This window comes from Myotis davidii, unplaced genomic scaffold (genome assembly GCF_000327345.1).
Source record: "Myotis davidii unplaced genomic scaffold, ASM32734v1 scaffold2786, whole genome shotgun sequence".
Taxonomy (NCBI): Eukaryota; Metazoa; Chordata; class Mammalia; order Chiroptera; family Vespertilionidae; genus Myotis; species Myotis davidii.
The window spans coordinates 56,869-70,222 of NW_006296623.1; the positions used below are offsets into that span (position 1 = coordinate 56,869).

Sequence of the window (13,354 nt, forward strand, 5' to 3'; positions counted from 1 at the left end):
CCCTCTTGTATGATTGAGAAGATCTGTAAGTTACCCCCTTCACCTGTGCAAAGAGTTTTGATGGCTGAATGCTCTGAGCTCTCACTGCTCAGATTATTGCCATTGCTTTTTGGATCCATCATCACATTGGACATGGCAACACATGTGTCATCACAGACTGGGCACAAATGAAAACACTGCTTTTCTGATGCAGAAGCTACCATGATATACCAAATCTGTGACTCCTTCCACAAGTTAACTCGTTGTGATGAGAAAGTGCACACAGCATGAAGTGTGGCCCACCTGCTCCTGGCCAACTGACTACATCACACTTCAAGCCCCTCTCCGATTTGCATCATAGTTTATATGTTTTCAGGTTAAAATATTGCTGTTTCAGTCTGCTCAGCCCACTCCAGCCACACAATTGTGGATCTTGGAACTAACCTGTATCAAGTTTTCAGCTTTCTGGACTATTTGTAGCCTAAAAATGGAACATCTTTCATTGCACAAGCCATGTAACAATGGGCTGATAGTTAAGGTATTTGATAGACTTCCACACTCTCTCCCATCCACTGGCATGTGGTATTGTTGAGCATTGGAATGGCCTCCTCTAAAAGGAACTCAAAAGGATTTCAGACTCTGCCTCTCTCACCCTCTCCTGCTCCATACATGCTCTTTAGTAAGGCAGTTTAATTCATGAATATGGTTGTCCCCAGAAAGGAATCATCTCCTTTCAGCTGCTCCCTGGGTAATGATCAGAACAAAAGGTGTTAGGAGTTATATGGACATATTTTGACAACTTGGGATCCTGTCTCGTTGCTAACCCTCTGGGAGGCAAAGCATCCAGAAAGAAGGGTGCCTAAGAGATGTCAGTTTAATTCTGGTTGTCACCTGGATTCTCTGGTTGCATTAACATTGTCCTAGAATAATGTGGTCGGCAAACTCATTAGTTAACAGAGCCAAATATCAACAGCACAACGATTGAAATTTCTTTTGAGAGCCAAATTTTTAAAACTTAAACTATATAGGTAGGTACACTGTTATTAACTTAATTAGGGTCCTCCTAAGGCTTAGGAAGAGCCACACTCAAGGGGCCAAAGAGCCGCATGTGGCTCGCGAGCCGCAGTTTGCCGACCGCGGTTCTAGATCATAAAGATAATTGCTTCTTGGTTCAGTAGACTTGCTTACTGTGTTCCCCTTTAATGACCCACATGGGCCAAAGGGTAGAACATAACAGATCTCTGTAAGCTTATTAAAATGGCCTTGTTCCTCTTTCATCTCACTCATTGAAATGAAAGGTCTGGAAACTAGTAGGAGATGATTGGGGTGGGGGTGAATTTAATACCTACTAGAATGAACCCTAATGATTTTATGTCAGCAGAGGGTGAGTAACAACAGCGAAATTGAAGAAGAAACACCTTAAACCCCAGGAGGTACAGGAAAGGGAGGGGCATTAATAAGCTGTCTTTCTGAACATGCCTTAGTACATCTTCCCCAAACTGCCGCAAGGGCATAAAATTTACCTGTCAGGTCTGCCAATACCTGCATCCACAAGGTTATCACCATTCCCCTTAAGCTTGCTGAGAAGTCTGTCAGAAACAGCTGGGAAGGCCCCAGCTCCTGCACCACACACAAAACACCTGTCAACACCTTCAACTGTCTGCTCTCCTTGAGCCATTTGCCCTAGCAGCTGCTCAGTCATTATGCAGCTTGTGACTTGGACATATAGGACAGGTTGGAATGAAGGCCTTCAGGCAGTCTCTCCAATAACAAGAACTAGACTCAAATTTTCAAACAGAACTGAGGACCCTTAATGTTGAACATAACCTGAGCCCAGTTAAGAAATCCCCCCACTCTTTTATGCTCTTAGAACCGACTTACCACAAATATCACCTTTCCCCTTATGGCTCAGATAACATTTGCTGTTCACTCTTTCTCATAACCCCCATAAGACTCCTGGGGCTTACGTATGACAAGGCCAAACGGAGACCTTTCTCCTTTTATTGAACTTGCTGAAAGGCTAGACACAGACCCTCCAACTCCCCACTTTCTCATGAATGATTAACTGAGAGATTAGAGTTAAACTAGCTAGCTAGACACAGAGATAAGCATTTCTTTTCCAGCTGACGGAGACTTCTCCTGAATGCAGAAACAATCCTACCTATAAATCTCCCCACAATAACTTGTCTAATCCTCAGTATGAAAATAAAAGGCAAAACCACCTTGCTGAGAGACTCCGACTTTCACATCTGGGGTGCTCTCCCTATTGCCTGAATAAAATCAATTTCCTTTTTTGTTCAGTTTTGTCTTTAATAGTTAGAGACTATCAGCTGGATGAGAGGCCACATTGGAGGCACTCTCAAGCTATGTCTCCTGACTGCTGGAGGACCCACCAATTGTAAAGAGCACTTTCTTTTGGGGGGCGTCCTGGGATTGTACTTCTTATGCAGAAGCCAGGCATTAACTTGCCTTCCTCCCCAAAACATGGTGATTTTCACCTTAAGGGTGGTCATATGTGAACTGAAAGTTTGTGAGGTGGTGATTGGTGGTTCAGGTAACCCATAAATGACTCTGAGGGTCTCTCTAAAAGGAGGCAACCTACTTGGTTGCTAGTAGGAGCTTCTTAGAAGAGTAAATGGCTTGCTATTCATGTGAACCCTGAGGGCAGTTATTCCTATAATAGGAATCATCCAATTAGAAAAGGTGGTAGGACATTTGTCCCTGATTGTATCTGAGGTGATCAACATAATATCTTGGCTCTGGAAAGTATTCCAGGGTCAGGCTCAGCTTGCTGTCCAAACAGAGGATGAAAATGCCGCCTTGGGCCAAGACAGAATCTGTGCAATCACTAATACATCCTGCTGTACCTGGATTCATGTCCCACACCAAGGACAAAAGTCAATATAGAAACTTAGGCAGAAAGGCACCTGGCTTTGTAAGGTAAACATTGATGGCTTAAAAGGATTTGTTCAGCTCATTGAGTCGGAACCCCAGATGTCACAGATGAGCAAAATACTGCAGACTGGCCTCATTCTGCCACTTGGAGTCCTGTTGATTAAGTGTGGCATAAGATAAATTGAACAGCCTGGGCTCTCATCTCTGCCAGTCAGATTAATCAGAGTAGCTGACAGAGTAGTATACTCATGGGAAATTTTGCAGAAGGCAAGACAGTGCAGAAATGAAGGGTGGATATTATTGGGAGACAATTCTCAACAGATCTCTTGTGTTACAGTGAGCATTTCTACATGTCCTGGTACATCAGCCAAGGGTTTCTGCTCATATTTCCCTGAGAGAATTGTTTCCTCTTATGATCTACATATGCTTTGATGAAGAAGGCTAAGATGTTTTCCAAAGAGATTATGCCAATTTACTCTCCCACCAGCAGCAAATGAGCTGCTGGTATGTGCTGATAGGGGCCTATAAGCTGCTGATATGGCTCCTCATCCTAGCTACCACTTGTCATCATCAGTCTTCTTTTTTTTATCTTTAAATTCTTTATTAGTTAAGGAATTACAAATGTGTCCTCATCCCCCCCCCCTCTTTTTATTTTCTTCATAGTCACTTTTCAAATTCAGACTCTAAAAAAAAAATCATGTGGTATTTATCTTTCTCTGACTGGCTTATTTCACTTAGCATAATGCTCTCCAGTTCCATCCATGCTGTTGCAAAAGGCAAGAGTTCCTTCTTTTTTACTGCAGCGTAGTATTCCACTGTGTAGATGTAATCATCAGTCTTCTTAATTTTAGCCATTCTGGTGGGAGTGTAGTAGTATTACACTGTGGCTTAAATTTTGCACTTCCCTGATGACTAATGAGACTGGGCACCCTCTCAGGTGTTTGTTAGCCATTTGGATATCTTTTTTGTTACATGTCTATTCAAATAAGGCATTTGACTACTGTGTAGTCTGCTTTTTCTTACTGTTTTGTTATTCTTGATATATTCTGGCTAGAAGTCCTCCATTGTCTATCTCTTCTACTCTGTCGCTTGTAATTTTCTTCTTAATGAAAGTGATTATTATAAAAATCAAGATAGTAACTATCTTTGGGAGGAGAGGGACTCTGAAATTATATGGCCACTTTCTAGACTGACAAAATGAAAAATCAGTGAGCTGTACATTTTTGTATGCTTTTCTGTATGTATGTTATATTTCACAATAAAAATAGTTTTAAAAATATAGGCTTGCCCTAACTGGTTTGGCTCAGTGGATATATTAATAAAATAAAATGCCAGGAAAGCATTTAAAAATATATATATATATATATAGGCTTAATCTATAACCCATCAACTCCACCCCTATGTATACAGTTAAGAGAGGCGTATACACATATACATGAAAAGAAACAAACAAAATTTTTTGTTCATGGTAGCATTGTTTATAATTCATATTACATTTCACCAAAATACTTAACAATAACAAAAGCCAATAAAAATTTGTTTAGTAGGCCACCTTTTGTGAAATAAAAAGGAGAAAGTAAGAATGTGTTCTCAGCTGCTTTTATTTGCATAAAGGAACCCTAACCATGCAGTAAACTAACCTGGTTATGTGTATTAGACACAGGTGAGCAGATAAGAGAAAGATGAATGAGAATTTAAACTACTATATTTTTTTATAGCCTCACCCAAGGATGTTTTTATTTTTAATTTTTTTTCTTATTTTTTTAAAAATATATTTTATTGATTTTTTACAGAGAGGAAGGGAGAGAGATAGAGGGGTAGAAATATCGATGAGAGAGAAACATCGATCAGCTGCCTCCTGCACACTCCCCACTGGGGATGTGCCCGCAACCAAGGTACATGCCCCTGACCAGAATCGAACCCAGGCCTGAGGATATGTTTTTATTGATATAGAGAGGGGGAAAAGAGAGAGAGAGAGAGAGAGAGAGAGAGAGAGAGAGAGAGAGAGAGAGAGAGAGAGAGAAGAGAGAGAAACATCAATGTGAGAGAGAATAATCAATTTGTTACCTCCCAAACTCACCCCCAACTTGGGTACGTGCCTTGACTGGGAAATGAACTCACAACCTTTGAGTGTACATGACAATGTTCCAACTAACTGAGCTACCTGGCTAAGTTTAGGCTATGTAGATTTTTATAGTTTTGAATTTTTATATATTTTCATTTTTGAGCTATGTGTCTATATTGTCAACCAAAATTAAATTTAAAATTATTACTAATATTTTTAGAGTGATAAGATGCTGCATCCATGAAACAAAAATAGCATGCTATTAAAAGAGAATATTCTGAAAATAAAGAGCTATTTAAAATAAAAAATATGTAACAGCATTAATGAGAGACACAAAAGGAGATTTATAAGATAAAGTGTTCCAAAAAACTCTTAGAAAGGAAAACAAAAGATAAAGAAATGGAAAGCAGAACAAAAACTAAAAAAATTAGCCGAAACCGGTTTGGCTCAGTGGATAGAGCATCGGCCTGCGGACTGACGGGTCCCAGGTTCGATTCCGGTCAAGGGCATGTACCTGGGTTGCGCGCACTTCCCCAGTGTGGGATATGCAGGAGGCAGCTGATCGATGTTTCTCTCTCATCGATGTTTCTAACTATCTCTATCTCTCTCCTTTCCTCTCTGTAAAAAATCAATAAAATATATTTAAAAAAAAAAATTAGGAGGTTCAACAGCTGAATAAGAAGTTTTTTGAAAAGTAGAGAAAATGACTAGACTGGAAATAGGCTTTTAAAATTCTGCACAAAAATGATTTCCAACCGAGAATTCTATATCTAGATGAAAAGATAAATTTAGTATCAGAGTCAAATAAATATATTTCCACCCTGGCTGGCATGGATCAGTTAGTTGAGTGTTGTCCCAGGAACCAAAAGGTTGCTGGTTCAATTCTCTGTCAAGGCACATAACCAGTTTGCAGGTTCAGTCCCCAGTTGGGTGCATGTAGGAGGCAGCTGATCAATGTGTTTTTTTCTCTCTCTCCCTTTCTCTCCTTCTAATACATATCCAAGGCACTTATTACTTTTTTATTTCTATAAATGTATTTCTACAATTATATATATTAAATAAATATAATTTTGCATGACATTTTCAGACATACAACGTTTCATAAAATCCACCTGTCATGTATCCATTTTCAAGGATAGACTGGAGGATGTGCTCCCACAAAATGAGGGTGTAGACCAAGAAAGAGGAAGGCAGAGGATCCAATAAACAAGAAAGAAGACATAGGAACCCAGGAAAGGGGATGTGCAACAAGACAGAGGTGAAAAGGATTTCCTGGGAGATAACATAGGGAAGACACCAAGATAATAGCTGTGTGTGAAGTTGAGGGAGAAACCAGACCAGCAGCCTGGTCAACAAGTTCCAGGAAAGAATTTATCACAGAGAAGACATTGCTGCCTTGAGTTGAGACCATTCCCACCTACCAGTAGCTGTGTAAAATTGAGCCAGATAGTTTTTCTCTATGCCCACGTTTCCCTCTATAAAATTGGAGTAACAATGACACACACTTCTTGAGGTTGTTATGAAGATGAGTTAGTATATGTAGTATGTGTATAACAGTGCTGGGCACATAGTAAACATTATGTGAGTGTTTACAATTATTGTCACTATGATTATTATCTATATGTTTGAATATACAGAGAGGAGATTTAAACAATTAGAAAGAATTTGAAGTTGAATTATTGATCTGTATATAGTAAAGCAAAGTAATGACTAAACCAGAAAACTGTTAATTCCAAGAAAAAGAAAAAGTAGTATAGAAATAGGCACCTCTTTGCCTTCCTTACCTCACAGGAGCTGTCTCTTCCTCCTGCAGTCAGGGCCAGGGACCACTGGGGAGAGCTCTGGTTGGCTGGCATGTTTACTTGGGCCTCAGGCCTCAGGCTCTTTTGCTGACAACTCCGCTCTTACCAGGAACCTAGGGACAGGCAGGGTCTGTGGACTCAAACAGAGCTTCTGGGACCAGAAGGAAGATCTTGTAGCCTTCACTGTGGGGTCTGGTCCAGGAGCTCCACAGAGACTCCAAGAAACCTGAAAAGACAGTGTTCACATGGTTAGTCAAACCAGCATTCATGCCACAAACGTTACTTGGGGGCACCAGAGTATGGCACTGGATGCTGTGGGAGTAGAAAATGTCCAGTCAACACCTATTCTAGTTATTCACAAAAATGGAATATGAGCGAGACCACAGATTTAGACTAAAATTAATGAAGGCTTAAATTCTAGCTCAGCCAACTTTTAGCTATGAGAATATGAAAATGTTTCTTTAGGTGTTTTTTTTCAAAATGAGTCAAAACCATTTATCTCAAGGGGTTGTGAGAGTTAAATAAGATGATGTTTGTAAGGCACTTAGCACCAGACCAGACCAGACGAGCCCAAGTAAACTTTTAATTCATATTAGCAAGCATTGTTATTACAAGGAATCATCTAATGTGCAGAAGCAGATACCTCATTTAATTTGCACAACAATCCTATCATCAATGTGTTGCTGCAATTATTATTTCATTTTATGCATAAAGAAACAGAAGTTTACAGATGTTAAGTAAAACCCAGTCTATGTGGTTTCAAAGTTCACATTGTCAATACTATACCATATGGTACCTGTTATATGGTAGGCTCAAAATAAATGTGGTTCTGTTTACTAGATGTTGAAAACATGACTTTGATTTGGAATAAAAATGTTAAGTAAAGTTTCTTAAAATAGAAGAGACAGATCAGAAGGAAAATACTAATAGGCTGAGACTAAAATTGTTTAACTGCCTCAAAAATATCCAAAGGTAAAACTGTTTCTCCTGTTGAGGGAAGAGAGGGTGTCTCCATATCCAAGTTGAGGTATAATTTTATGCTGGTGAACCAATAGAGGCCCTACAGATTTAGTCATTATTTTTAGGAAAGAGAAGGGGCGATATCAACATAAAATGAAGAGAAATTAAGACAACAAAAGTAAGAGATGAGATAAAGAGAAAACAAGAAAGTTAAATAAGAAGTAAATAAAATAAAAGGCATGAACAAGTTAAATTTTAAACACAAAGATGATGATGCACTAAAGAAAGAGAAAATATGCTTTCTTTTCTTATGCCCATGGTACTCTTATAAAATTCCATCCAATAACTTATCTACAAAGAAAATCTGGTAGATGTTTTAATGCTGAGAATTGACAGGCTACATTCTTTGTTCATAGAATAAGGTGTTCAATGCCATTAGTTATTAGGAAATGTATATCAAAACCAAAATTTTTAATTCATTTGGAGACCATTTCATATCCATTAGGATAGCAAAAATAACAACAACAAGAAACAATAACAAGTGTTGGTAAGGTGTGAATACTCTGGAGTGCTCATACATTGCTGGAAGAATTGTAAAATAATTCAGGCATTCTGAAAAACAGTTTGGCAAAATGTTACCCACAGAGCCACCATATGATCCAGCAGTTCCACTACTAGGTATCTACCCAAAACAAATGAAAACACATGTATACTCCAAAACTTGTACACAAATATCCACAGCAGTATTATTCATAACTAGAGGTCCGGTGCACAAAATTCGTACACTCCGGGCGGTCCCTCAGCCCCGCCTGCACCCTCTCAGAGTCTGAGGAGCAGGCCTAAGCCGGCAGTTGGACATCCTTAGCACTGCCGCAGGGCTTCTGGCTGAGCAGTGCTCCCCCGTGGGAGCCAACTGACCACCAGGGGGCAGCTCCTGCATCAGTGCATGTCATAGTGACCAGTCATTCTGCGGTTGGGTCAATTTGCACATTAGCCTTTTATTATATAGGACTAGAGACCCGGTGCATGAAATTCGTGCACTGGGGGTTGGGAATCCCTCAGCCCAGCCTGCCCCCTCTCACAGTTCAGGAGCCCTCAAGGGATATCCTACTGATGGCTTAGGCCTGCTCCACAGTCTGGCCACAGAGGCTCAGATCAAGTGCTGAGCGCTCACGTGTGTCTGTGTGTGTGTATCCACTGGGCGCCTGCCCCCAACTGTGTCACAGGCTTGGAGCAGATGCCGTGTGTGTGTGTGTGTGTGTGTGTGTGTCTGTCTGTCTGCTGGGGTTCTGCCCCCAACTGCGTCAGAGGCTCGGAGCAGGTGCCCCTGTGTGTGTGTGCCTGTGTGTGTCCACTGGGGTCCTGCCCCCAGCTGCGTTGGAGGCTCAGAGTAGGCACCCCGTGTGTGTGTGTGTGTATTTGTGTGTGTGTCCGCTGGGGGCCTGCCCCCAGCCACGCTGCAGAGGCTTGGAGCAGGTGCCCCTCTGTGTTGATCTCTCAGGCTCTGGGCTGCGCCCAGCCCCTCCTCCTGAGCTGGTTGTGACTGTTATGGAGTCCCAATCTCATTTGCATAATAAACATATATGTATATATATGAAAAAGTAGAACCCACCTAAATGTCCATCAACTGATGAATGGATTAACAAATGTGGTAGATCTATATAATAAAATAGTATTTGCCAATAAAAAGTACTGATATATGCTATAACATGAAAAAACCTTGAAATCGTTATCTTACATGAAAGATGGCAGTCACAGAAGACCAGATATTGCATGATTTCATTTATGTGAAATGTCTAAAATGGGCAAATACATAGAGACAGAAATTGATTGGAGGTTTCCTAGGGTGGGAGTGTGGGATGTCATAAGTGATGAATGTCTGCTATTGTGTACAAAGTTGAAAATGTTCTAAAATTAGATTGTGGTGATTGATGACTGGACAACTCTGTGAATGTACTTAATACCATTGAATCATATGCTTTAATGGGTGAATTTTTATGGTATTGGGATGTATCTAAATAAATCTGTTTTGTAGATCTAAATAAGCCTGTTTTTAAAGAAAAGAAATACAATCCAGGACCACAGTAGAAAATCAATACAGAAGCTATACAATTTTTACCAGTTGTCATGTAACACACCAAAGTTACATATAAAGTGAAATTTATAGCTTTAAATGGCTTTATTTTTAATTAAAAATAAATATAACAAAAAGAGCTATTTGTTCAACCTAAAACATTAGAAGTAGAAAAAACAAAATTAAGCAAACCACCCAAAAAAGTAGTACTCAATAAAAATGAAATTTTAAATCAAATAAATATAACAATAGGGAATTTCAAAGAAACAAAGAGTTGGATCTTTGAGCTGACCAATGTCATTGATAACCCCCTAGCAAACCAGATAAAGGAGACTAGCTTAAACATTTTATATATATATACAAATATATATATATATATATTAAAAGCTGCTTCTTACATCTAATAGGCCAGAACTAGGCCACACGGCACCACCAGCTGCAAGAGAGCCTGGGAGACCACTCATACGGCCCCCATTGAGGATTGCGTCCACAACCCGGGCATGTGCCCTGACTGGGCATCAGACCGTGACCCTCCTGGTTCCTAGATCAACACTCAACCACTGAGCCATGCCAGCCAGGCAACATTCTTTAATATTGATGTGAAAGAAGGGCTTTCCTAGCAAAATGTAAATTAACAAAGTTAATAGAGGAAGAAACACAAAAGAGAACAATGAATGTAGAAGAGACCAGAGCAAAAATGACATAGCACAACAAATACAAAGACTGAAAGGTAGAAAGGAAAGGGGCCAGCCCACAGACCTCAGAGCCCGGGGAACAGTGCAGTGGTGAATTCCCTCTTTCATTTCCCCTCCCATATATCACAAACAAAACATTGTAGAGGTCTATAACTAAAAACTGTCAACAGGCACAGACTAAAAAGCTCTAAGAAAAGTCTACTCCCCTTAATCGAAGTATCAAGAAAAGTGTGGCCTAACTGAACATACCCACCCTACTCCAGACAAACACTAATAGAATACACATTCTCTTCAAGTACCCATGCCACATTCCCTAAGATATACCACATCCAGAGTCATAAAACAAATCTCAACAAATTGAAATCATAAAGCATAAGTTCTTTGATTATAATAGTGCTGAATCAATAACAAAAAAAATAAAACAAAAGTCACCAAAAACTCGGGAATTAATAATCCATTTCTATATAATCATGGATCACAGAGGAAGTCTCAAAGGAAATTAAAAAGTAACAATATAAATACAACCTGTTGAAAATTTGTGGAATGGAGATAAATCAGTGTTGAAAGGGAAATTTATGAATTTAAATGTTTATATTTTCAGAATTAAGGTCTTAAACCAATAATTTAAGCTCCCATCTCAAAAATTAGAAAAAGAGCAAAGTAAACCCAAAACAAGAGAAGGGAGGAAGTAATAAATATAAGAGCAGAAATCAATGAAACTGAAAACAGTAAAACAATAGAGAATATCAATGAAAACAAAAGCTGGTTCTTTTTTAAAAAAATATATTTTATTGAACCTCTGGCCAGGCTCACCAAGAAACAAAGAGAGAAAACCAAAATTATCAAAATCAGAAATGAAAGAGGAGAAATAACAACAGACCCCACAGAAATACAAACGAGTGTTAAAAAGTTCTTTGAAAACGATAAAATTGGTAGTCCTCTAGAAAGATTGACAAAGGTAAAAAGAAGACACAAATTACCAACAGCAGAGATGAAACAGGAGATATAACTACAGATCCTGCAGCTATTAAAAGGAAAGGGAATACCAAACACAGCTTTATGCACATTAGTTCAACAACTAGGATGAAATAATCCAATTCCTCACAAAACACAAACTCCTACAACTCACCCACTATTAAATAGTTACTCTGAAAAGATATTAACTAGATCATCTGAATAGTCATATAACTACTACAGAAACTAAAGACATAATAAAATAGCTTCCAAAAGGAAATTTCCAGACCCAGATGATTTCACTGGAGAATTCCACCAAACATTTAAAGAAAAATTAGCATAATTCTACACAATCTCTTCCAGAAAATAGAAGTGGACATTTTTCAAGTCATTCTATGATGCCAGTATTACCCTAATATTAAAACAGACAAAGATAATACACAAAAAAGAAAACTGTAGATCAGTATTTCTCATGAACTTGATGCAAAAATCCTGGGGGGAAAAAAGCATTAGCCAGTCAATTCCTGCAATACATAAAAGGAAGTATACCACTACAATTACGTAAGCTTTATTCCAGGAATGTAAGGCTGGTTCAATATTCAAAACTCACCAGTGTATTCCCTCATATTAACAGGCTAAAGATAAAAAACATCACAAGATCATATAAATTCATACACAGAATGACAAAATTCAACACTTATTCATGATAAAAGTAGACAGAGACATAGATCAATGGAACAAAATAGAGAACCTAAAAATAGCCCCACACAACTACAGCCAATTTATTTTTGATAAAGATGCAAAACATATCAACAGAGGAAGAATGGTGTTTTCAATAAATGGTGCTTGAATAATTGGACATTCAAACAAAAGAACCTCTAACTTCATATGAAACTTAACTCAAATGGATCATGGACAGCAGGGAGGAAAAATGGACAAATCAGCATCACAGTAGAAAATTTATCTCTCCTCTCCCAGAAGTACAAGAAGCAGACAAAAAAGTGTACAAATATTGTACAATGCAACTGACAACTAAATAATGAAATATTATTGTCAATTTATATATGGAACATGTATAAACATTCACCACGTACTAGGCCATGCATGCCCTCATATTTCAAGGAATGAGCTTCACATAGACATTTTTCGGACCACATTTTTCTCAGGTTAGAAACCTATTAAATAAACTTTTAGAAACTGAAAACGCATTTCTAAATAACTCATGGGCAGAAGGAAAAATTGTCAACTCTTAGAAAACACTTAGCACACAATGCACCAAACCTTGTGGTTTTTAGTGAACTTTAAGACCTTAACATTGACATGAGAAAAGCAAATCCTGCAAAATAATGAGCGAATTATCCAACTACAATTAGACAACCGAGTGCATCACTGATCACACAAAATTCCCCAGCACTCACCCTCCCCAGGGCCGCATCCCTGCGAAACGCCTCCGGCACAGAGCACTGAGATCCTCCTGACAACAACTGTTCAACCGTGGCTGAGAACCACAGCCGCTTCCGGTCACCACCCCTAGCATCGCCCCTTCTCGGGATTCGGGGCGTCTCAGGAAGGGGGCGTGCTTCTGCACATGCGCAGAACCACATTTGAAGCCGCCGGCAGCCAAGAGTTGAGGAGATGGTATGCAGTTGGCACCCCTTGGTAGCACTGGGGAATATGGCCGCGCCCAGGTAGCGCTTCCTCGTCGTGGAATACACCATGTTGAAGGAGTGTCCATTCCCTACGGAGGATGAGGAAGCCTCTAAGTCACAGAGCCCAGCGATGGAACTGTCTCACAGGTGGCGGGAAGCACGCTTTCCGAAGGAGGGGGTCTTTGGTCTATAGATTTGTGTAATAATGTTCAGAGAAACCGAGGGGCCTCTGGAAAGACGCAGAGGTGCCATGCTATCATCTCCTGACAGATAACACAGGA

The 13,354-nt window shown here is 39.5% G+C and overlaps 1 protein-coding gene across 1 annotated transcript in view; it reads right to left on the minus strand.

Annotated features, from left to right (window-relative positions):
* ZNF81 (zinc finger protein 81) overlaps positions 1-12,967 on the minus strand; it is a 23,775-nt gene extending 10,808 nt beyond the window's left edge. Inside the window, exons 1-2 of the mRNA XM_006772128.2 lie at positions 12,843-12,967; positions 6,724-6,967 (exon numbers count right to left, since the gene is read on the minus strand). Coding sequence (XP_006772191.1) covers positions 6,724-6,795 — 72 coding nt within the window. The 5' untranslated portion in view covers positions 6,796-6,967; positions 12,843-12,967. The remainder of the gene's footprint in view (positions 1-6,723; positions 6,968-12,842) is intronic.
* Positions 12,968-13,354: the final 387 nt, after the last annotated feature.